Consider the following 23,556-nt stretch of genomic DNA (forward strand, 5'->3'; position numbering starts at 1 on the left):
CAACTATCCACTTTAGTTATGGCTTGTTAGATATTGAGTACAATCTTCCCTGGAAATGGGAAATAAGGCAGTATGGTGAGGGGAAAAATGATATAATAACGATTGAAAATACAATGCGCCATTGAATATCTTCAGAAGTTATCATCTGTAAATGAATGTTAGTGGTTAGGTCCAACTGCTTTTCAACCTTCTTTTTTTTTTCTTCTGGTTGCTTTTTCAGGCATTCAGGTGGACAAGAAATGATGAGAAATGTGACCGGGGATGGTGTGGATGAGTTCATCTTGGTGGGCTTCCCTACCTCAGCATCCCTCCAGCTGCTCCTTTTTGTCTTCTTTCTTGTCATTTATCTGTTGACGTTGTTGGAGAATGTGCTCATCATCTCCACAATCTGGTTCACTTCAAGCCTTCATCGCCCCATGTATTTCTTCCTTGGCCATCTTTCCTTCCTGGAGCTCTGGTATATCAATGTTACCATCCCCCGGCTCTTGGGAGCCTTTCTCACCCAGGATGGTAGAATCTCCTTTGTAGGATGTATGGCCCAACTCTACTTCTTCATTGCCTTAGCCTGCACCGAATGCGTCCTGCTGGCAATGATGGCCTATGACCGCTACCTGGCTATCTGTGAACCCCTCCGTTACCCTACGCTCATGCCTTCTAGCCTGGCTACCCGCCTTGCTGCCGCCTCTTGGGGCAGTGGTTTCTTCAGTTCCATGATGAAGCTTCTTTTTATTTCCCGATTGTCCTACTGTGGCCCCAACATCATCAACCACTTTTTTTGTGATATTTCCCCACTACTCAACCTCACCTGCTCTGACAAGGAGCAGGCAGAGCTGGTGGACTTCCTCCTGGCTCTGGTGATGATTCTACTCCCTCTAGTGGCTGTGGTTTTATCATACGCTGCCATCATTGCAGCCATCCTGAAGATCCCTACCGCCCAGGGACGCCATAAAGCCTTTTCCACCTGTACTTCTCACCTAACAGTGGTTGTTATCTATTATTCCTCCACTCTCTTTACCTATGCGCGGCCCCGGGCCATGTACACCTTCAACCACAACAAAATAATTTCTGTGCTCTACACAGTCATTGTACCATTCCTCAACCCAGCCATATATTGCCTGAGAAACAAGGAGGTGAAGGATGCTTTCAGGAAGACATTGTTGGGAAGGTGCCACTACCCTAGAGATGTTCCAGACTGATGTACAACAGGTCCTAAAAGGGAGATAATAATCGTCTTGATAGGGCTTCATCCGGGAATCACAGAACAAGCTTACATGGAACCTCAATGATCATTGAAGTTCTCTACATGTTCTCTGGGTACCTCCTGATATAAATGAAAGCTTATGAATTTTTGATTCACAAGCAGGGATTTCCAAGCTAACATTAGACTAGCTACATATAAATCTCCTGGGAAATTGTTAAGATTGAAACTATACCAGGTGCCATGCCTGTAATCCTAGCTACTCAAGAGGCTGAGATCTAAATAATCAAAGTTTGAAACCACAGTTTAAAGTCCATGGGACTTCATCAATTGGCAAAAAAAAAAAAAGCCAAGCTGGGGGAGTGGCTTAAGTAGTAGACCACAAGCCATGAGCAAGCAAATGAAGCAAGTTCAAGACCTCTGAGTTTTATTTCTGGTACCAGAAATAAAAAAGCAAGATTCCCAAAAAATATATGGTGAATCTGAGCTGTAGTCCTGCTACAAATAACCCTTAAGACTTTAGGAATGCTAGTTTCACTCACAGTTTTGAGGTTCTCTGCTTTAAGCTAGTCATATTAATTTATAAGTGAGAAAATGCTACTGTAGGAGTACAGGCTTATTGATCTATATGTCAAGACAAAATGATTCTGCAATTTCAAAGATTCATATTCTCAAATATCACTTTCACAAGAAACTGCAAAAGTATATATTATACCCCAGGAATAAATTTAATATTGTCTAATAAATAGATGACATAAACTTTGCTTCTTCAGCTATCCTATCTACAAAAGTTGCAATGGAGAATTCTTGGTACTCACTCAGATAAACACCAACAGATACTGCTAAATGACCAATTCATCTCTCCTTATTGAATAGAAAGCTGATTGGCTTAATGGATGAAAACCATTTAGTAGTAGTCATCAGTGTGTTAGGAAACTTTTATACAGAATCTTCACCTGCACGATAAACAGCTTCCATTTCAAGTAGTTAGTACTGGATCATACTATTTGCCAAATATTTGAAATTTTTCTCTGGGCAAAGGATCGGAAAACACTTTAATGAGAGAGAAGATGAAGGACCAAGAGATAAGAAGAGACCTCTGGAGTGAGTAGGATGCCTTAGATTTGTCCCCTAAGTAGCATACATTCTACTAGATCCCTTTGAGTGTTACAAAGTTGCTTGAAGTTCTCAGATCTTTCTTTTCATATCCAGACTCTAGCCCCATTTACCCAAACTTCTGCACAGAGAACCAATTTCAATAGTTATAATTTAGATTCAGAACATATGAAAGATTGAAATAAATATTAAATTGAACAAATCAGAAAAAATACAGATAAAAGTCACAATAAAATCAGTGTATCTTTGCCTATGCTAAGCCAGGCTGGGAAGGGATGAGGAGCTGGGATAATGGCCGGCCATAAGGGAAAATCTACTTGACCAAGAATCATGTTGGGTTTTCCAATACTTCAAATGGAATTACCAAAAAGGTCTGATACTAAATTAATACATGTGGCTCTGTTTCTTTCTCCCATTTTGGAAGTCCTGGGGTCTGAAATCAAGGTCTAGTGCTTGATAGGCAAATATCCCACTACTTGAGCTACACTCTCCATCCCTGATCTTTAGGTTGGCTCTTATCTTTATAACAATTTCTAGATAATCTTAGCAACTTCTCTGAGTATGGTTCAGGCTATATTACATTCTCTTCTTCTTTCGTAGAGTTATGGAAGGCATATGTGTGTGATTTAGAGTTCAGACTCTAAAACTAACAAGTTTTGGGTTGATATTGGTGGCACCACTATATGATCATCTCCATTTACATCTCTGTTCTTTATTTTCCCTCTTATAATTAAAATAATATCAGTTACCTCATATGAATGTTGATAATATTGTATAAATAACATGTGTGAGCAAAGAATTAACAAACTCAATGGATAAATTTGAACTAAGGTTGACATTCTAGTTTAATCTCTTGAAAAACCTGATGAATGTTGTAGATAACACCTCTGATTGGTAAGCATCCTTTTTCTGGGAAGATAATTATTTTAACTGCTCACTGAGAAATTGTAACCTCAACTACTTTGTTAACTTGGTTTATCTTTCTTAGAAACTATGGCTGCACGTGAAATTGTTACGAGACATTGGTTCTTATGGGTTTAAAGCTTCCAAATCAGGGAAGACACTTAACTCTTTTATGTAAATCTTGTGTTCTCATACATAAGCTATGATTTTTTTGGTTGGTTGTGGTGCTTGAACTTAGGGCCTGGGCATTGTTCCTGAGCTTTTCACTCAAGGCTAGCATTCTACCACTTTGAATAACCATTTCACTTTTAGTTTTTGAGTGTTTAATTGGAAATACGAGTCCCCCAGGGACTTTTCTGCCCAGACTGGCTTTGAACCATGGTCTTCAGATCTCAGCCTCTTGAATAGCTAGGATTAAAGGCATGATCCACTGGTGTACAGATCAGTTATGATTATGAATGACAATTTTCCCACTTGCCTTTTACAAGACTCCCAGCCCATAAGACAACCTTCTCAATGTCCTGCTGAGATGGTGTATCTTCTATCCTGTTTCCTAAAGCTACTTTGATGCCAAGCATGACCTTTGCCTTCAGCATATAACACAGCTCACAGTAAGCAATTCACTGAATGTTAAGCTTCATCCTCATCTTCATTTTCTAATGAATATCATTATATTCCTCTAACAGATATGCCTGTTCAAGTAACCATGTGTCAGCCTCATTCTTAAACTAAGATTGAAGGTCTCATATTATCATGTTAGGTTTAATTTTTAAATGGCATTGGTTTAATATTTGTCATTCTTTCAGAATTATTCCAAATATGTCTAGCTTTAGGTTGTCAATTTTTAACCATATTTAATGGAATATGTTTTAGAGAAATATCATGCCCTTTCCAAATCTCATGTTTTGTCATTCTGCAAAATGTGATATTTGCCATCTCTGTGCAGTTGTAATTCACAAGGATAGCCAGATAAAGGCGAGTTAATTCTCTCAGACAACATATTTCTAATTCCAGTAGCTGTCTCTGGGTTTGTCTAATTTTATTTTAGCTGTGCTTCCCTTTCTTTTTATTTTATGTAATTTCATTTTGTTTTGGCATGTGTACCCTGTGCATGCCGCTTTTCTCAAGATAGAATTAACATAGGAAACACTAGCATGTAATCAAGTTAATTATGATTTTAAAAATAAAAGCAATGTCTTTTAACATAATGGCACTATGCAGCATAACTAAGAATGTTCCTGTATTTAAAAATAAATGTCAACCATGATGGTGAATATCTCCAGTCCCAACACTCTGGAGGCAAAAGATTGAGAATCCAGAGTTGGAGACCAGCCTGAGAGAGAGAGAGAGAGAGAGAGAGAGAGAGAGACTTTATCTGAAGTATTCTTCCCCCTCTGTACTCTCCTAAGAAAAGAAATCATAATTATGTGATTTTTATTCAGAAGATATTTCATTAAAAAGCCTAGGCATGGTTACCTGACTGAACATTCTTTCTACTTAAGAAAGAAAATAGTATACAATATTCAGAAAGAATTATGAAATTCTAGAACAAAAGAAAAAATGAAGAGATTTTACTTTTTCACTTAACAATTACTCTATGTGCTATGGGTCAGTGGCTTCTGCCTATAATCCTAGCTACTCAAGAGGCTGAGATATGAGGATCATGGTTTGAAGACAGTCCAGACAGGAAAGTCCTTGAGACTCTCATTTACAATTTAACCACCAAAAACCCCCAAGGTGGAGCTATGACTCAAGTGGTGGAGTGCTAGCCTTGAAGAGGAAAAAAATCTCAGAGATAGTGCTAAGGCCCTGAATTCAAGCCTCAGGACTGGCAAATAAGAGTACATGGAGATTCTATCATGCCAGTCTGAATGTCTACCATCAAGAAAACAAAAAAGTTTGGGAAGGATGTAGGAAATAGGAATTCTTTTTCTCTGACTATGGGAATATAAAATAGCCCAGCTACTGTGGACACTGATTGTATGGAGGTTCCTCAAAAAATTTTAAAATAGAATTTGCATTTTATCAACTCTACCACTTCTATACATACCCAAAAGAATCAAAGTCAGCTTAGCACAGGAATAGTTACATACCATATTTATTACAGCACTATTCATATTAATCAAAATATGGGATCAGCCATCAGTGGATGAATGGATAAAGAAAATATAGGACATAGGTATACAGTGAAGTTTGACTCAACCATACAGAATGAAATTATGTGGACAATGGGTGCAATTAGGGATTATCATTTTAGGTGAAATAAATCAGCCACCCCAAAACAAGTATCACATGCTCTATCTTATAAGTGGAATCTCAGGGGGGAAAGAAGGGCATGGAAGATAAAGAGAGACTACTAGGGGTTTAATAGAAGATAAAGGGAAAGGAGAGGAGAAACGGGAGCAAGAAGAGTAATAGGATACAGAGGAACAAAAGCATACATGTGGAAAAAGTCATGAAGAGAGTCATGATGACACAATTTATGCACTAATAAAGAAAAATATAGACGTCCCATACCACAAGTACCATCTTTCGTTAAAATGAAGACTAGAATGATAACAAAACATACTTGGTGGAAAAGCCAGTTACCACAAGCTGCTTAATCAGAAATAGTTCCTTTACTTTAATTAAAGTATGTCAGTTTAAAATACTGAGAACTCTTTCATTTTGGGGGGGGGTCCGGTTGTGGGGCCCGAACTCTGGGCTTGGGTGCTGTCCCTCAGCTCTTCAGCTCAAGGCTAGCGCTCTACCATTTGAGCCACAGCGCCACTTCGGGCTTTTTTTTTCTGCTTATGTGGTGCTGAGGAATCGAACCCAGAGCCTCAAGCATGCAAGGCAAGTGCTCTACCACTGAGCCAACTTCCCAACCCTGAGAACTCTTATGTGCATCAGCAAGTGTATTTCTCAGGAAATTAGAAATTAAAACTTTTGTGATTATTCAATAGCTATGTACCTATGACCATATAAGATGACGTTAAGTGAAATGAACTCCAAGACATAGACACAATAAGTTTCTCTTTGTTGTTGTAATTTTAAGGTACTGTTATTTTTTGTTTCTTTTGTATGCTCTTCCGTCTATGGTATATCCCCTGTTGTCACTGTGTTTGATTTTGGTATCCTGGTATTGTACATATGTTTATTTGAATTAGGGAAGGGAAGGGGAACGACAGAATGGTAAGACAAAGAACCAATGTAACAGTGATATACACAAAGCAATATGTTGGAAAGGATCTGTACAACTTTGGGGGTGGGGGTAGGGGGGAGGAAAGGATGAGAAAAATGAGGGAAGAGGTAAGAAGTGTACCAAGAAATGTACTTATTACCTTACTTACGAAACTGTAACCCCTCTGTATATCACTTTGGCAACAAAAAAGAAAAAAACTTTTCTGAATACCTTCTATTTTACTACAACCTACAAGTAATCACAAGTAAAAGTTTTCACTTATGTAGCAAGTAAACACCTTTACATATACAGCTTGGCACACCATAACACATAACCCAAGATAATCAAATTCCACTTCTCCAATTAATAAAAATACTGCTTAAGGTCATGTAAGTAGATGACTGGACCAGGATCCAAAGCTAGGAACTATAGCTCCCCAACTTTTGGCGTGGTGTTAGTATCTTTTAAAGATGAAAAGCATAATACTTAGAAAAGTTGGTGGGTAAGTGGTATATTCATCACAGTGTTGGATGAGAAGCTATTTAGCTCAATGTTTTTCCAACTTGAAAGCAGCAAACTGTTTTGCATGACGATATTTAACTGTATGTATCGCTATTTCCTTCTCTATATTAGGAGTCTGGATTAAACCTATAGAGTGTTAACCCTCTCTCCCCTTCACTGAGTCTGTTCAGGAAGTCAGAACCATATACCAGCAGTACGACTAAGGTTCTCCTTTGTGCCTTAAGGTCCCATTTCGCTCACTCACTTTTCCCCTATCCTCCCAGGATGCCCACAAGTCCTAGAAAAGCTGAAGGCTATATATCTTCAAAGGTCCCCTGTGGGCGGGAGGGAGTTGGCTTGTGCTCCTCCAGTCACTTGGAAGGAGGCAGAAGAAGCACAAATAGCTCTGTTTGGTGTCTTCCTTAAGCTTAGCAGAGACATGTACCAGACCTGTCCAGCAACTCTGTAGGCTGAGAACCATTGTCATCTCCACTGTTATGACTTCCTCTCTTCAGTGCAAGCTGGATCTCTACAACAAGGCTAGGAACGGAGTTGTATCTCTGAGAAAAATGGTGAGTTGGGGGACAAAAAGAACCTTCAGAGATTTACAAAAGAATAATTCATCCTGTTTTAAACTGCCATTTTGAAGAGAAGCAGAGAATAATTAGAAGTCATTTTTACTGGCATTATTCCTCAGGATTTGTATTTCACAGATTTTAGAAAATGCATTGACTTTGTTTAGCCTGTGGTAAGAAATAGTACAACGAAGTATATATGAAGAGAGGGAACTTAGTGCATAGAAAAATTATTTTAATTCAATGGAACTTTTTTTAGCACATGAAAGTGTGAGGGATCCCTAGGTGTTACCTGGCTTGTTAAGATTCTACCATGAGAGCAAACTCTAGATAAATAGACCCATGACTCTAGGAACTGCCTAGTGGTTCATTCACCTAAAGATGATTCTTGGACTTGCAAAGTACAGAATCCAAGACTATTCTGGTTGTTGTTGCTGTTGTTTTTTCAGTCATGGGCCTGAACTCTGGGCCTGGGCACTGTCCCTGAGCTCTTCAACTCCAGGCAAGCACTCTACCACTTGAGCCACAGCGCCACTTCTCCAAAGCTATTCTGATGAAAGCTACAAAAAGAACGTGGAGGCAAAAACAGATAGAATGTATGACAGAAAATGCTGCAGAGTGTGGGTCTGTGAAGATGTGTGCCAGGTTTGTGTCAAATATGGACCATAGCTGGCAAGCGGGTTGTTAGTTGTAAACGTTTTGATGGCTTATAACTCCTAAAAAGATAAAAGACAAGTTCACAACTATTCATAATACCAGAGAGAGAGAAGGCAAGATCTTTTTTCCCATTGTATTGATTATTTAATGCACTATGTGATCCCATTTATCCTTAACTAGAAATCCTAAGAAACACTGCAAAGCATAATAATGCTCAAAAGAAAACTATGTCATTTTGCTTTTGATGGAAAGAAAAATATTTCAAACATTTGCTATGGTTTGAGAAACTATGAACGGTATAGAGAAATGGGGGGTATTGAGTACAGAATATTTTGCCCTATAGTTTTTAAATCCAGGTAACAGTAGAAACTGAGGGATAGAGAAGTTACTGCATGAAGCTAGTTATTCTATCCAGACACCAACTTAGGGTTCGTTGTGGATATAGCCCTGAAACATAGCTGTTCCTATGAGACCGATGAAATCTAAAAAGACTAGGCTGAGTACAAATCATTATTCAGTCACGTTTCACGTTTGGTCTGATTTGCAGACCAAAGACTGCCTAGAGCATGTTCCACACACCTGACCTGACAATTTTATAAACACCTCTGTTGTCAGGAGCACTTGGACTGCATAATGATGTTTCCTTTCCTCTCTTTTCCCTACAAATATAAAAAAGCAGATCCTTCCACAGACCCGCCATTGTCCTCGCCTCTCCACTAATGAGCTGTGAGGAAGGCCATCTTCACCCTCCTGGGAAATCAGAGGGAAAGACTCTCGGTTTTTTTCCATGGAAGGCTCAGGGCGGGATGCTATTCCTTTCCTGTGTTTTCAGAAAAATAAATCAAGCTTTACATCCTGCATGTGTTTATCATAGCATTCTGATTCTGTTCCTCATGAAATGTTCCAGTTAAACTTAGATCACGTAAGATTTACCCCACTCATATAACATATCAAACTGAGAGGCTTCAAAGAAATGACCTGATAAGGTAGGAGGTGATAGGGAAAGTGGAGGACCAGTCGACCCCATCACTGACTTCAAACACTGCAAGCTGGGATCTTCTGAGAACTCAGTGGGACTTCACACAATACTTGAAAACAGGACATGAACTCAAAGATGTGGAAGCACTGGATTTCCCAAGAGGAAGCTTCCTAAACGGAGGTTTATTTTTTCAAGGTTTATATTCACAGACACTTAGTTTTCTGTCCCTACAAAGAATCAGACAAAGATTAAGTAAATGCTTCAGTCTATGTGTTGGACACTGACAAATCCATAGGAGATTTAAGTCTTATGACCTGCCAGGTTCCCTTCCCTGCAGCTCCAAGACACTCTGTGTGTGTGTGTGGTGTGGGGTGTGTGTGTGTGTGTGTGGTGTGGTGTGTGTGTGTGTGTGTGTGTGTGTGTGTGTGTAAGACCTTTCATTCAGCTCTTTTGCTCATAGCGAGTGCTCTGCTATTTGACCGATACTTCCAGTCAAGGTTTGTGTTGGTTTTGAGACTGAGTCACACAGACTTCTCTATCTGGGCTGGCATCAAACCATGATTCTCCATAGCTCAGCCCCTTAAGTAGGTATGAGCCACCAGAAGAAAACCCTTTACTATTTTTTAGTGATGTGTATATATGTGGGTGTACATGTGTGTGTGTGTGTGTGTGTAATTTGTAATTACACTATCAGATGTACTATCAATTGTAAAAGTCAGTGAATTACATCCTTTTAAAGAAAAACTATAATGTAAGGATCGCATTAATAATTCTGTTGAAATAAAGCTCCAAATTAAGGTGATTTACCTTTTCTTTTGTGCTGGTGCCGAGACCTAAACTCAGGGCCAAGGTGCTATTCCTGAGCTTTCTTGCTCAAAGCTGGCACTCTACCACTTGAACCACAGATCTACTTCCAGATATTAACTTGGAGATAAGTCTCATGGACTATCCTGCCTGGGCTGGCTTTGAACCACAATCCTCAAATCCCAGCTTCCTGAGTATTTAGGATTGCAAGCGTAAGCAACCAATGCCTGACTGATTTGTACTTCTTAAGCTAACATGAATTAGGATATAAAGGGAATTAACTTGAATTCTGTGCATAAATGGAGATTAAAACTTGCAAGAAACTAATATGACTACTCTGTCAATATAGAGATGTTTAATGTGGGGGAAATCACTTCATCATTCTAGGATTCTTTTATCTAGCTATAAAAGAAGCTTAAATTAAGATACCATTGATTTTGTAACACTATTTTAAGTTACAGTTTCTTTTATTTAATTTAGTGAATAAAGTGATTTTACTATTAAATTTCCACACATACAAACAATGCACTTTGACCATATCCATCCAATATATTCCTCCTTCATTCCCACCCTCCACACATTTTTTAAGATACTTTATTAATTGTTTTCCCTTTGTATTTTCAAACATGTGTGGAATGATATTGTTGTCCTGGAATCTTTCTCAGAATCTTGACTCCCATTTTTGATACTTTAATCCTTCACTCCTTAGAGCTTTCACTTTCATTCAGAATACCGCTGAAACCATTTTCTAAGGTACAATTTAAGGCTCAGATTTTTTAAATTTATATTTAACTCATAGATCATCCTCTTTTGTCTCCTAGGTGACAAGCAGTAAGTTTGACTAGAGTATTCTATGTTAATTCTATTGTGCAATGGACGGTGTGGCCTTCGGATAAATAATAAATATTAAATATCCCTGGGTCAATCAGGCACCCTGATATTTGTTTTATCTGAATCCCTGGTTGTGGAGGTCAGCTGTAATAACCAGGTGAGGCGCAGATGTGCTTTCCTGGCGTCTGTCATGGAAGGTACAGACAGACATTCATTCCTCACAGGCTCCGCAGGACCTAGGTCCTAAGCATGTCCACAGGAGGGAAGGCCGTTGCCTGCTAGAGGCTCATTTTATTTTCTTCCTCACACACCTGACAGATGGGCTGTCCCAACAGTCTTGAGTACTCCTAGGATGTGACTCAGACGATCCAACCCTGGAGATTATGAGCTTACACACCCCCTTACTATATCCACATGACCTGTGACTCTTAGTAGCTTATTTATTATCTATGTCCCCATGTATCAAAACACAGAAATGATATGCATATGATTATATTAACATGATGTGCATGTACTTAACTAGATAACTTAGAGAAATAAAAAAAGTGGTCTGCTTCACTTCTTTGTCTGTTTTACTTGACTACGAAAAGTCTCAAAACTAAATTCCTTGTGCAAATGATAAAAAACATTAGGTGAGATGACTCAGTCTAATATTCTATGGTTCCTTTTTCTTTTTGTCCCCTTAGTTTTGTGCTAAAACACCTGTGATCTGTATCTGCATTCATTCCTACATCTGTTAGATGAGAGGAAAGGATTAATGATTGCATAGTTTCACTGAAAATATTCCCAGTTTATTTGCTAATTATAACTCTGAAAATTAAACAGAATGTTTTTTTTAATCAATCATGATTTTGAATCATGTACTTTGAGAATGACTTTCAGTTTGGGTGCTGAAAACAATATTGCACTATTTCCTAGAGTCATTCTTAGATCAGTAGCATCACACTAGAGTTCTTTGAGGAGCCCCTGAAGATGGCTCCAGGAAGAGGAAACATTAAAGTATAATCCTGTACCTGTATAGACTGTAAAAATACATTCAGGCACTGAGTCCAAGAATACAGATCTCAAGATTGTATCCTATTTCAGTGGATCAAAAAAGTGCCTCTGAAATATTTAGTGCCATGTCTTTCCTCAGCGGAGAGAGATATGTTAATCTGTTTGTGAAAGATACAGTAAAAAGAGAACCAGATGGAGACTGGGCTAAAATAGCTAAAAACAGACTCCAAAGATGGGTACCTATAATCCACACCTGTAATCTTAGCTACTAAGGAGGCTGAGACTTGAGGATCAGGGTTCAAATCCAGCTCTGGCAGAAAAGTCCATGAGACTTTTCCAATTAACTGCCAAAAAGCCAGAAGAAGTAGAGCTATGGCTGAAGTGGTAGAGCTCCAGCTTTGAGTAAGAAAGTTTAAGGATAGTGCCCTAGCTCTGAGTTAAGCACCAAAAACAAACAAACAAAAAAAGACAGATTGTAGGGACTCAAATAACTCAAATTCAGAAATTAAAATGAATTAGAATAAAAAGAAAAAGAAGGAAGATTGATAAACCTTGCCTTGGTTGGATTTTCTACTGTCCTACTTTTTCATTAGTGAATATTAGGTTATGGTGATTAAGGTTAAGATGTGTGTGTGTGTGTGTAAAACTATATTTCAACAGAAAACAATTGTTAAATTTGCTATGTTTTAATTTTTCCCTCGCCTGTTTATCTCTTCTCTAATCATAGATCATGAGGAAGTGATCATGGTAGCTTTCTCCAGAATTCTAAGGCTAAGATCCAAAGGATCTTAGAAAGGAGAGCAGAAAGTTTTCAGTTTTTTCATCTTTTCACCATTTTCTTTTAAAATAAGAAAAAAAATAGTCATTCCCTGGCCCTCTGATTGGATTACATATTCCTGCCACAGAAGTGGAAAATGAGAATGACTTTGGCTCTGGAGAAGAGAAGAGGAGAAATCATGCAGTAAGACACAGAGAAGGACTGGCAGTTTAATGTCCAGGACATTCTGGAATGACTTTCAGCAAACCCCTGAAAGAGGCCACACATTTTGGTGAATTATTGGGCATGAATGCAGAAGAGTAGCAGGAAGGATTTTTGCCTTTTTCTGGTATTGCTTTCACCTGAATTATGAGTTCTTTAACACTCTTGGAAAAGTCTGACAGTCACTTGCTCCTTTTCTTGTTAATAACCAGTCTTTGCATCATTTTTTATTCTGTTGTTTGGGGCTGTGGCTGTCCCTGGGCACTGTGGAAGGGAGAGTGTATATTCTTTTGAGGGAGGAGGTACAAAATGGGGACAAGGAGAATGGCTTTGAAAGGTAGCAAATACCTAGAGGAGCTTAATTTAAATTCTAAAGCCCATTTGATGTTTACAATATGTGAATGCCACTCATCTATCTTCATCTTAGAAACAGAGTAACTCATATTGCAGACAGTGACACAATAGAGAGAAGCAAGTTTTAATTAAACTTTTAAAGCTTTTATTTTTATTATCTTTATGTAGCTGTACAATGTAGTTAACACTCAACAAATCCATTTATAAATATAGTATATCTGTATCAATGTTACTACTTTCACCATTCCTTCCCATTCCTTCCAACCCATTCCTTCCCGTTTGCCTAGTTTCATAAGATAGGCACTGAATATTATGATTGTACTCTCTCCCTATTCCTCTCTTCATTCATTTACCCACTACCCTTAACCTCTCCCTCACACACCTTTCAAGTGCTCGTTTCCTGCTATCTAGTTCATTGGACTGTGAATATTTGAATTCTCCTCTACAAATGCCTTACTTTGGCTAATACATTTGAGTGCACTTGCATACAACCCTGTGTGTGTTTATTTGTGCAGTTCTAGCTGCCTTATCTGAGAGATAACATGTGTCCTTTGTCTCTCTGTGCCTGACTTCATCTAACATAATTTTTCTAGATCTATTTCTTTGCAGATGGTGTAATAATCTTTCTAATGAATGAATAAAATTCCATTGTGTATATATATACCTCATTTTTTTTGATCCATACTTCCATTGAGAGGCATCTGGGCTGGTTCCATACCTTGGCTCTAGGGAATAGTGATCCAGTGAAGATGACTGTGAATGTAGTTTTACAGTACCCTTCTTGGACATTTATCCAAAAGATATTTTAAAGCTTTTCATGAAGCAGTCTGTACAGAGGATTGAGCCAAAGGAAATTCTTCAAATTATTCAGTCAGTTTCATTCTCTGAGAAGCTGCTGAGTATTTGTATCATACATGTTTTGTGTTCATCTTGTAGGTGTGTTCAATAATTGCCTCACTCAACCTTTATAACCCTTTTAGATAAAAACAGATAAATGAATTTTCTCTATGTTATAAATGTGTGTGGCCTCACAGCCACTCCAGAATCACAAAAGTTACATCTAGAAGATGACAAATTGGGTCTCCTGTCATCTTATTGCATCTAATACAGGAGGATTTCTTGTCAGCAACGGAGAGGGAGGAGAGAGGGAGCAATCTTAAACCCCACGATAGTAAATTAACTCAGCAGAAAACTGAGGAATCAAGAGATCTTAATTTCTCTACTGCGTGACTTTGAACAAGTTACTTGTCTTGAACTAATTTTTTAATAAAAATCTAATTTCTCTGAAGTTAATCTTGGCTCAAATGTCTTGGTTCTCATGATTCAAGAGGAGGGGGGAAAGTAAAGTTAGAAAGGCAGAAAGGCACCTCTGATGATGAATTGTGGGTGTCATGCTTTCAATATATTCACCCCTAGTCTAGTACTGGGAACATGGAAGGAACTCACTCTGTCTGTGCCCACAGCCAGCCGTGATCCCCAAGGCTCTGGAAGTCGGTAACCTCACCTCAACGACACATTTCATTCTGCTGGGATTTCCAACAAGGCCAGCCTTCCAGTTGCTCCTCTTCTCTGTGTTCCTGGCAACCTACCTGCTGACTCTGCTCGAGAACCTTCTCATCATCCTGGCCATCCGCAGCGACGGGCAGCTGCACAAGCCCATGTACTTCTTCCTGAGCCATCTCTCCTTCCTGGAGATGTGGTATGTCACCGTCATCAGTCCCAAGATGCTGGCAGACTTCCTCCGCCAGGACAAGAGCATCTCCTTCTGCGGCTGCATGACTCAGCTGTACTTCTTCGTGACATTCGTCTGCACCGAGTACATCCTCCTTGCGGTCATGGCTTTCGACCGCTACGTGGCCATCTGCAATCCCCTCCGCTACCCGGTCATCATGACCAACCAGCTCTGCGGGGCGCTGGCGGGGGGATGCTGGCTCTGCGGGCTGCTGACCGCCATGGTTAAGATGGTTTTCATCGCCCGACTCCTCTACTGCGGCACCCCTCGCATCAACCACTACTTCTGTGATATCTCTCCACTCCTCAATGTCTCCTGCCAGGACTCTTCCCAGGCGGAGCTGGTGGACTTCTTCCTGGCCCTCCTGGTCATTGCTGTGCCCCTCTGTGTGGTGGTGACATCTTACATCACCATTCTCGCCACCATCCTCAAGATCCCTTCTGCCCAGGGCCGCCAAAAGGCCTTCTCCACCTGCGCCTCTCACCTGGCCGTGGTGGCCCTCTTCTATTCCACGACTCTCTTCACCTACGCCCGCCCCAAGCTCATGTACGCCTACAGCTCTAACAAAGTGGTGTCTCTTCTCTACACGGTCCTCGTTCCGCTGTTAAACCCCATCATTTACTGTCTGAGGAACCGGGAAGTAAAGGCGGCCCTCCAAAAGACAGTGCTTTGCGGAGGAAGAGGGGCCAGGGAAGAGAGCATGTGAGTAGTTAAAGAGTGTATCTAATCTCTTCAGGCCTGGCTGGGGAGGTGGGCTACCACGCACTTTCTCCCTCTCCTTATCTTTCTCTGTTCACCATCCTCCAGCACCTTTAACAATGCTCGTCTGCCTCTGTGTGTGTGTACGTGTGTTTGTGCCCACATGCATGTGTAGGCGCATGCTCACATGCACACATGTAAAAGGACCGCAATTCCTCATAAGTAGCCTCTCCTATACCAGGTCAAGAGACAAATTTTAACCATTTCTGAAATGAAGATGGTGACTGAAAATGACTGGAGGGAAGAAAGAACAGGGGAGAGAGGGAGATAATTCATACAACGTAAGACACATTCCAGACAGGATAAACTTCTACAGACTAAAACTGTCTTTTCAGCTGTGTGGTTAGGAAAAGGTGTTGTAAAACTTTGTTTCTATTGGGATAGCAAGAGAAAAAAATAAAATTATTTGTTAAGGATTAAAAAATAAATAAAATATGTAATAAAAGATTTCCAATCTATATAATGAAATAATATTCTTTTTTGGTGACAATACTGTACAAAGGGGTTACAATTACATGGGCAAGATAATGAGTACATTTCTTATCAAGCATTATAGCCTCCTCCTTTGTTGTTTCCCCTTCCCATCCCTTCCCATCCCCCCACCCCCCCAAGGGGGATGATATAATATTCTTAGATATTAAAGATACTTCAAGCCAAGTGCCAATGGTTCATGCCTGTAATCCTAGCTACTCAGGAGGCTGAGATCTAAGTATCATGGTTCAAAGCCAGGCCAGACAGGATGTTCATGAGTCTCCTATCTCCAATAAACTACTCAGAAAAGGCCAGAAATGGCTCTGTGCTCAAATAGTAGAGCACTAGCCTTGAGAAAGGAACAGGGACAGCACTCAGGCCCTGAGGTCAAGCCCCAGGAACAGAATTAGAAAAAGAAAAGATACCTCATATATACCTCAAACATTGATCACTCAGTGGAAAATAAATTAAGAACAGAGGCATATTAACACAACTTGTTTATGTAGCTGTTATGTGTTGAATTGTGTTCTATAACAGAAGATACACAGAAGTTACATTCCCCAATAACAGCTCAGAATGAGGCCTTACTTGGAAGCAGGATTTTGACAATAGAGTTCAAACTAAATGAAGTCATAAGGAACAGCCCAACACAACTGGAATTGAATCATAAAGAGAAGAAATTTGGACACAGGCATAGATATTATAGAGGGAAGGCAATGTGATGTGACATGGGAATGACAGACAAGTCACTGGTTGCTGGTTACTAATACTGGTTATTACACAAATGCCAACCAAGGGATGAGAAATCTTGAAGATAAAACCGGAAAGAAGAAGAAGCAAGAAGGAGTTCTCCCCTGAAGTGTGTCTCCTTCCCCACCCTTTGCTTTCTGACTTCTATCCTCTGAAATACTGAAGCAGTAATGTTCTGTTGTTTTTAAGCCATCTGTGGTTTGGTGCTTTTTAACAACAACCCTAGGACATTCACACAGTAACTAACAAATATTAAAAGCCGGGTGCTGGTGGCTCGGGCCTATATTCCTAGCTAGTCAGGAGGCTAAGATCTGAGGATCATACTTTAAAGCCTGCCTGGACAGAGAAGCCTGTGAGACTCTTATCTCCAATGAACTTCCCAGAAAAAGGCAGAAGTGGTACTGTGGCTCAAGTAGTAGAGTGCTAGCCTTGAGCACAAAAAGGCTCAGGGACAACACCCAGGCCCTGAGCTCAAGCCCCAAGACTGGCAATAATAATAATAATAACAAATATTAAAAATTAAAAATTGAGCAACATTAAGGTATCCAATTTTCAATTGTCTGGTTCATATAAAAGACATTTCTCTCTGTGTCTAAATGTAGAGACATAGGAATTTATATTACACTACCTATAGTTATATATTTTCAACTCTAGAAGTTCATTTGTAACTTGTCCTAGTGGGCCAATGATTTGTAATTTTTCCTATTTTTTAAAATCTTCACATGTTAAAGAGAATGAGAATGTTTTCCCATTTCTCTAAGTGCATGTCACGGAGTAACAGGAATATCTCTAGCTGTGGGTACAATTGCCTGGCTTCCTTTGAATTTTTTCAGCTTTCTTTTAGGTCTGTCACTGAAGGACAAATGTAGGTTGATATAATCAGCCTGCAAGTATCAAATCTGGAAAAGAAATTCAGATACATCCATCTTTTGTATTGTGCATACTCAGAAAAGATCAGATTCTCAATCTCTGTTCCCCAGCAGGAGGAGGAAGAAGAGGAGGAGAGAAGAGGCAAGAGGAAGACAAAGAAGGAGAGCAAGGAAGAAGAGGGAGAAAAGGAAAATGTGAGAGAGGGACTTAGAGAATACCAGTAGAGGGGCTGGGGAGGTGGCTCAGTGGTAAAGCGCTTGCCTTGCATGCCTGAGGCCCTGGGTTCGATTCCTCAGCACCACATAAGCAAAAAGAAAAAAGCCGGAAGTGGAGCTGTGGCTCAAGTGGTAGAGTGCTAGCCTTGAGCTGAAGAGCTGAGGGACAGTGCCCAGGCCCAGAGTTCAGGCCCCACGACCGGACCCCCCCCCAAAAAAGAGAGAATACCAGTAGATAAAGAGTAGAACAATTGAGATGCCAGAGTGTTTGTAAACTCAGAGACAGCTGCAATCGACCTTGTGTCTTCTCTGAAGTGTGACATAGTATTAGTCCACATTGTTTGGGAGGGGTGAGTGGGGAGAAGGCTAGAGGAAGAGAAAGACATTCATTTCCATTCTAAGTAGAAAACAACAGCTTCTGCAGAGAATGCAAGTTTGTGTTGGGTTTTCTTTTTTTCTTCTTCTTCAGAAAAATGTAGAACTTTTGTAGATTTGGTGTCCATTGGAGATGATTGGTGATTAACTTACTATGGAAAACATTTTAAGTGACAAGACATATGAAAGACAAACTCTGGAAAATATCATCCACTATCATTTTTCTGTTCCCTCCCTCCCTCCTCTTTATCTGTGTGTGTGTGTGTGTGTGTGTGTGTGTGTGTGTGTGTGTGTGTATTTGTGTTTCTCTATCTCTTTCCCTTCTTACCTGGCTTTATACCAGTTGGGCACACATTCTGCCACTTGAGCCACACCCTTAGTCCTTTTTGGCTTTACTTATTTTCCACATAGCAAAACACACATTTTGCCTGGAACTGCATTCTTTCTACCATCATCTCCCATATAGCTGGGATTAAAGGTGTGAGCAACTTTACCCCTGTCATTTTTATTGCATAAGCTAACTTCACAACAGTAAACCTCTCAACTTCTGCCTCCCAAGTATCTGGGTTATGGGCGTGACACACCACACCTAGCTTTTTTGTTCTCTTAATTTTACTTTCAGTGGGTTTTCATTAAAATTAATGGAAAAAAGGAAATCTTGAACAGTGAAACATATTAACATTGGCGCTCAAGTGGTATAGTTGCTAGCGGTCAGCCAAAAACCTCAGAGACAGCACCTGGGCTAAATTCAAGCCATAAGGACCAGTACAAAAGATGAAAGAGAGTGGGGGAGGGAGAATTGCCAGATACAGATGGCTCACACCTGTAGTCCTAGACACTCAGGAGGCTGAGGTCCGAGGACTGGCAGCTCAGGCATGAAAGTCCGTGAGACACTTATTCCAATTAGCCACCAAAAAGCTAGAAGTAGAACTATGGCTCAAATAGTTAAGCACTAGACTTCAGTGAAACAGCTAAAAAGGAAAACATCCAGGCCCCAATCCTCGCACAGAGAGAGAAAGAGAGAGAGAGACCAACACATTTAGTTACAAACATTATTGTTACAAACTATCACTGCTGCAAGTTGACTACAAAGATATAAGACATGAGATGATCCTTGAGAGAATGACACCATGTTTGCCTCTGTGACACTAGAAAGGAACTTTTCTACCCATCTCAAGAGATTTATTTATTCCCCTTCACAAGAACATTTCCTACTGCCCATGGTTTTCTGCATTAACTGCTCTAGTTATTAGCTCATTTTCCTACATACTCTTATGGTCCAGAGATTCTTGGGGCATCATGATTAATCTACTCTACTTTATCCACCAAGCTTATATTCTTTTCAAGAACATGCTTTTTTGAAAGGGGCTACTGCTTCTTTAAACAAATGGCCATTGATGGAGAATAAACATTCTATAATTTTCAGACATGATGGAGCAGAAGGCAAGCATGAGGGTTTTCAAAATGGAGTTTCTGGAGACACGAGTGATAAGTGATTTTACTTTTGGAAGTATCTCAAAGAGGTAAACCATCTAACCATATTACCACATGTTCAAGCTCAGCCCCTCGTCACCAAGAATATATCACTGTAGCTCCCTTTACCATTGGACATAAGTATGAGAATCCGTGCAGTCACTGGTATCTCTGTTTTCTTACAACTACTGCTAGCTATTAAAGCCTAGAAGAAGAAATACAATGAAGCAGTAAGAAAGACTGGAATCATGTATGTGGGGCATTTAAAAGAAGAGAGTAGGATGCTGATTTTTAACAAAAAACAAAGGTAGAAATGTAAGAGAAATATGAAATTAATTTAAAGAGCAAAAAGTCAAAATCAAAGCAACCAATTTAATAATGAATGGGTTGTAGATACATAGCAACAAACCTCTAAGCAGCCTAGAGGGCAGAGAAGAGCACATGTCTGGTAGAGCTGATAGGAAAGTGGTGATACTTACTTGACTTGATATAATTTTTTCCAAGTCTTTCCATTTCCTAACAAATGGGGCAATGTCATTCTTTCTGATGAGGCATAGACTTCCATTGTGTATATATACCACATTTTCTTTTGGTGGGGAGTAGCTAGGGGGGTTTGTTTTCCTTTTTGTGTGTTGGTTGTGGGCCTGAACTCTGGGCCTGGGCACTGTCCCTCAGCTCTTCAGCTCAATGTAAACCCTCTACCACTTGAGCCACAGCTCAAGCTTTTTCTGCTTATGTGGTGCTGAAGAATCGAACCCAGGGCCTCATGCATGCAAGGCAAGCACTCTACCACTGAGCTACCTTCCCAGTCCATACCACATTTTCTTGATCCATTCATCTACTGAGGGGCATCTGGGTTGGCTCCATATCTTAGCTATGGTAAATAATGCTGCAATAAACATCGTTGTACTAGTAGTGTTACTATGACTTTGTTTGTGATCATTTGGGTAAATGCCCAAAAGTGGGATTGCTGGGTCATAGGGGAGCTCTATGTGGAGTCTTTTGAGGAACTGCCATACTGGTTTCCAAAATGGTTGAACAAGTTCACACTCCTACCAACAATGTAGTAAGGTTCCCTTCTGACCACATTCCCTCCAGCATCTGTTGTTATTAGAGTTCTTGATTATAGCCATTCTAACTGGGGTGAGGTGGAATCTCAATGTTGTTTTGATTTGCATTTCTTTTATGGCTAGAGAGGTTGAGCATTTCTTCATGTGTCTATTGGCCATCCGTCTTTCCTCTTCAGAGAAGTTTCTCTTTTAGAAAGATAGGTTCCATGTTTTCCCTTATTTGCAATAACTAGCATATGTCTGAGTCAACCAGAAAAGGTCAAATAATTTGGTGTTAGGGGAATGAACCCCAAGATAAGTATTCAAATGTTTTTTTTCCTTTCATGCAATTGTTTCTAACATATTTACAAGATGATTTCTATGTTGCTTTGTATATCCCTCCCCCACGATATAAGCCATGCTTTCACTGTATTTGATGTTGGTATAATTTGTGGAGGGGAAGGGAAAAAACAAATCGTTTAAGTAGGGATACAGGTGGACCCATTGCAACAATGAGATGTACAAGTCATTATGTTGAAAAACGAACTTTACAACATCGGTTGGGGGGGGAGGATTAGGTGGGGGGAAGGGGGAGAATGGGAAGGGATGGGAAAGGGAAACAAAGAGGAGGCAACAATGCTTGATAAGAAATGAACTCATTATCTTGCCCATGTAATTGTAACTCCTCTCACAATAAATAAATAAATAAGGAAAGTGGTGATACTTCCACTGTGTTGAGATAATATTTTCAAGGACAAGGAAATTACTCATTCTGAGTCCCTGTGGCTCATTGTTAAAACACTATTTTTAAACTCTATTACTTCACTTTCCACCAAACCCTGGGATCAGTTTCCAAATTCAATTCCTATTTGGACATTTGGGGGAAGACAGTAATGCTTTGCTGAATTTAGATTATCCTTGCATCTAATCACAGCATGTACTTGTGCCTGCTGACAGGGAGAGGCTGGAAGCACTTTAGAGTGTGCTGAGGCTAGTAGTATGTTTAAGTAGCACCAGAGAAACATAAAGTTCTTGCCATCAGATTGTTTGGATAGTGTCTATCATTGTCAAGAGGATTAAATTAACCAGATGTGATCATTCATGCCTGTCACTCCAGCTACTTGGGAGACAGAAGCAGGAAGATAGTAAGTCTTAGGACGGACTGGGCAAAACTGGTGAAGATTATATTTCAAAAACAAAATAGAAAAGGGCTGAGGGTATAGCTCAAGTTATAGAGGATTTATCTCCACAAGTGAGAGGCCCTTGATTCCATCCTCCCAACAAGAAAAGAAAGAAGATGGAACTGAGTTTTGCTGTAGTTACTGGTTTTTGTTTTGTTTTTTTTTGGGGGGGGGTCCAGTCGTGGGGCCTGAACTCTGGGCCCGGGCGCTGTCCCTCAGCTCTTCAGCTCAAGGCTAGTGCTCTACCACTTGAGCCACAGCACCACCTCCGGCTTTTTTTTTTGCTTATGTGGTGCTGTGGAATCGAACTCAGGGCCTCAGGCGTGCAAGGCAAGCGCTCTACCACTGAGCCACCTTCCCAGCCCTGTAGTTACTGGTTTTAAACTTCAAAAAAAGAATTCTGAGCTATCAAATCTCTCCTAATCTAAGCCATTATGTCTCTTTATTATATTGCCTCTGGATTCTCCATAACTCAACATTGTATGGGCCATATTTGACCTAGAGGGGATTTCAGCTCCATCAATTGCTTCTCTCCAAAAGCCTTTCCCTCGTAATTCAGCCAGAATCAAATTGGAATATAATACATTGAGAAAGAAATTCCAAGCTGATATTTGGAAAAATTAATAAATAAAGGCCCAGAAGTGAATCATAAAACGAACATTCTTCAGTTAACAGAGCTCAACGCCAGAGACCAACTGACAGTGAAGCCTGTGCATTTGACCACTCGCACTTCCGAGGATTTTTCAGTTTGCGTTTCTTCATACTCACAGGAAGACTAGGAAGCCAAACATGGTGATACACTCCTCTAATTCTCGCTATTTGGGAAGTGAAGGGAGGAGGGTCGCAATGTAATGCTGGCTCTGGCAAAAGTATGAGGTTCTGTCTGGGAAACTAAAAAAAGGGGTTGACAGTTATGGCTCAATTGTGCTTGCCTAGCAAGTATGAGGCCTTGACTTCAGAATACCAGCAATACCAAAAATAAATAATGAATAAATAAATAAATATGCTTGGAGTATAATATCAGTTTTGCTTTTCTTCTTGCTATATTTTTCACTCTACAGAAGTTTGAACTTGAGGCCTTGTGTTTGCTAGGCCCACCCTACTTGAGCCACACCTTCAGCACTTTGTGCTCTGATTTCACTTTTTGCCTGGGTTGGCCTAGAGGACAATCTTCCTGTTTATGCTTCTCACAATAGATGACAGGGACATGCTCCCACATCTGCTAGTTCTTTTGAGATGGTATCTCCCAAACATCTGTGTCCAGGCTGGTCTGGAATTATAATACTTCTAATCTCACCCTCCTATGCATCAGTTTAGATTTTCTACTTAGAGTGACTAGTAGGTTAATGGGTGGAATTCATATGCTTCTTGAGTAGACAAATCACCACTTGCATTTAATTAATTTACTAATAATTTAATTAATTTAATAATAGAGTAAATTAATTCAATTAATAACTTAATCAATCATTTAGATAAGAAACCCTCATATGATGCATAAGTAGCAAAAAATCTCCCATTCTGTGGGCTTTCTATTTATCTTGCTAGTTATGTTCTTTGCCATGCAGAAACTCTTCAATTTGATGCAATCCCACTTATCTGGGCTTTCTTTGATTTGTTGTGATTCT

General features: G+C 39.9%; 2 protein-coding genes across 2 annotated transcripts; both read left to right on the forward strand.

The window, feature by feature from the left end:
• The first annotated feature begins 242 nt into the window (after window positions 1-242).
• LOC105996479 (olfactory receptor 6P1) lies at window positions 243-1,196 on the forward strand. The gene has a single exon (XM_013030565.1). The coding sequence runs from the start codon at window positions 243-245 to the stop codon at window positions 1,194-1,196; it is 954 nt and encodes a 317-aa protein (XP_012886019.1).
• A 6,182-nt stretch (window positions 1,197-7,378) lies between these two features.
• Window positions 7,379-15,494, forward strand: LOC105996432 (olfactory receptor 6Y1). The gene is made up of 5 exons (XM_013030509.1): window positions 7,379-7,453; window positions 10,718-10,727; window positions 10,826-10,924; window positions 11,814-11,959; window positions 14,520-15,494. The coding sequence occupies exons 1-5, from the start codon at window positions 7,379-7,381 to the stop codon at window positions 15,492-15,494; spliced, it is 1,305 nt and encodes a 434-aa protein (XP_012885963.1).
• Window positions 15,495-23,556: the final 8,062 nt, after the last annotated feature.

Source organism: Dipodomys ordii, unplaced genomic scaffold (assembly GCF_000151885.1).
Source record: "Dipodomys ordii isolate 6190 unplaced genomic scaffold, Dord_2.0 Scaffold131, whole genome shotgun sequence".
Lineage (NCBI taxonomy): Eukaryota > Metazoa > Chordata > Mammalia > Rodentia > Heteromyidae > Dipodomys > Dipodomys ordii.

Bases quoted from the DNA above. Each gene is read 5' to 3' on its own strand.
- LOC105996479 (XM_013030565.1), top strand. From the start codon at position 243: ATGAGAAATGTGACCGGGGATGGTGTGGATGAGTTCATCTTGGTGGGC.
- LOC105996432 (XM_013030509.1), top strand. From the start codon at position 7,379: ATGACTTCCTCTCTTCAGTGCAAGCTGGATCTCTACAACAAGGCTAGG. The intron at 10,925-11,813 runs GTACAGACAGAC...ATCCTATTTCAG, and splicing joins CCTGGCGTCTGTCATGGAAG to TGGATCAAAAAAGTGCCTCT. The intron at 11,960-14,519 runs GTACCTATAATC...CTGTGCCCACAG, and splicing joins AAAACAGACTCCAAAGATGG to CCAGCCGTGATCCCCAAGGC.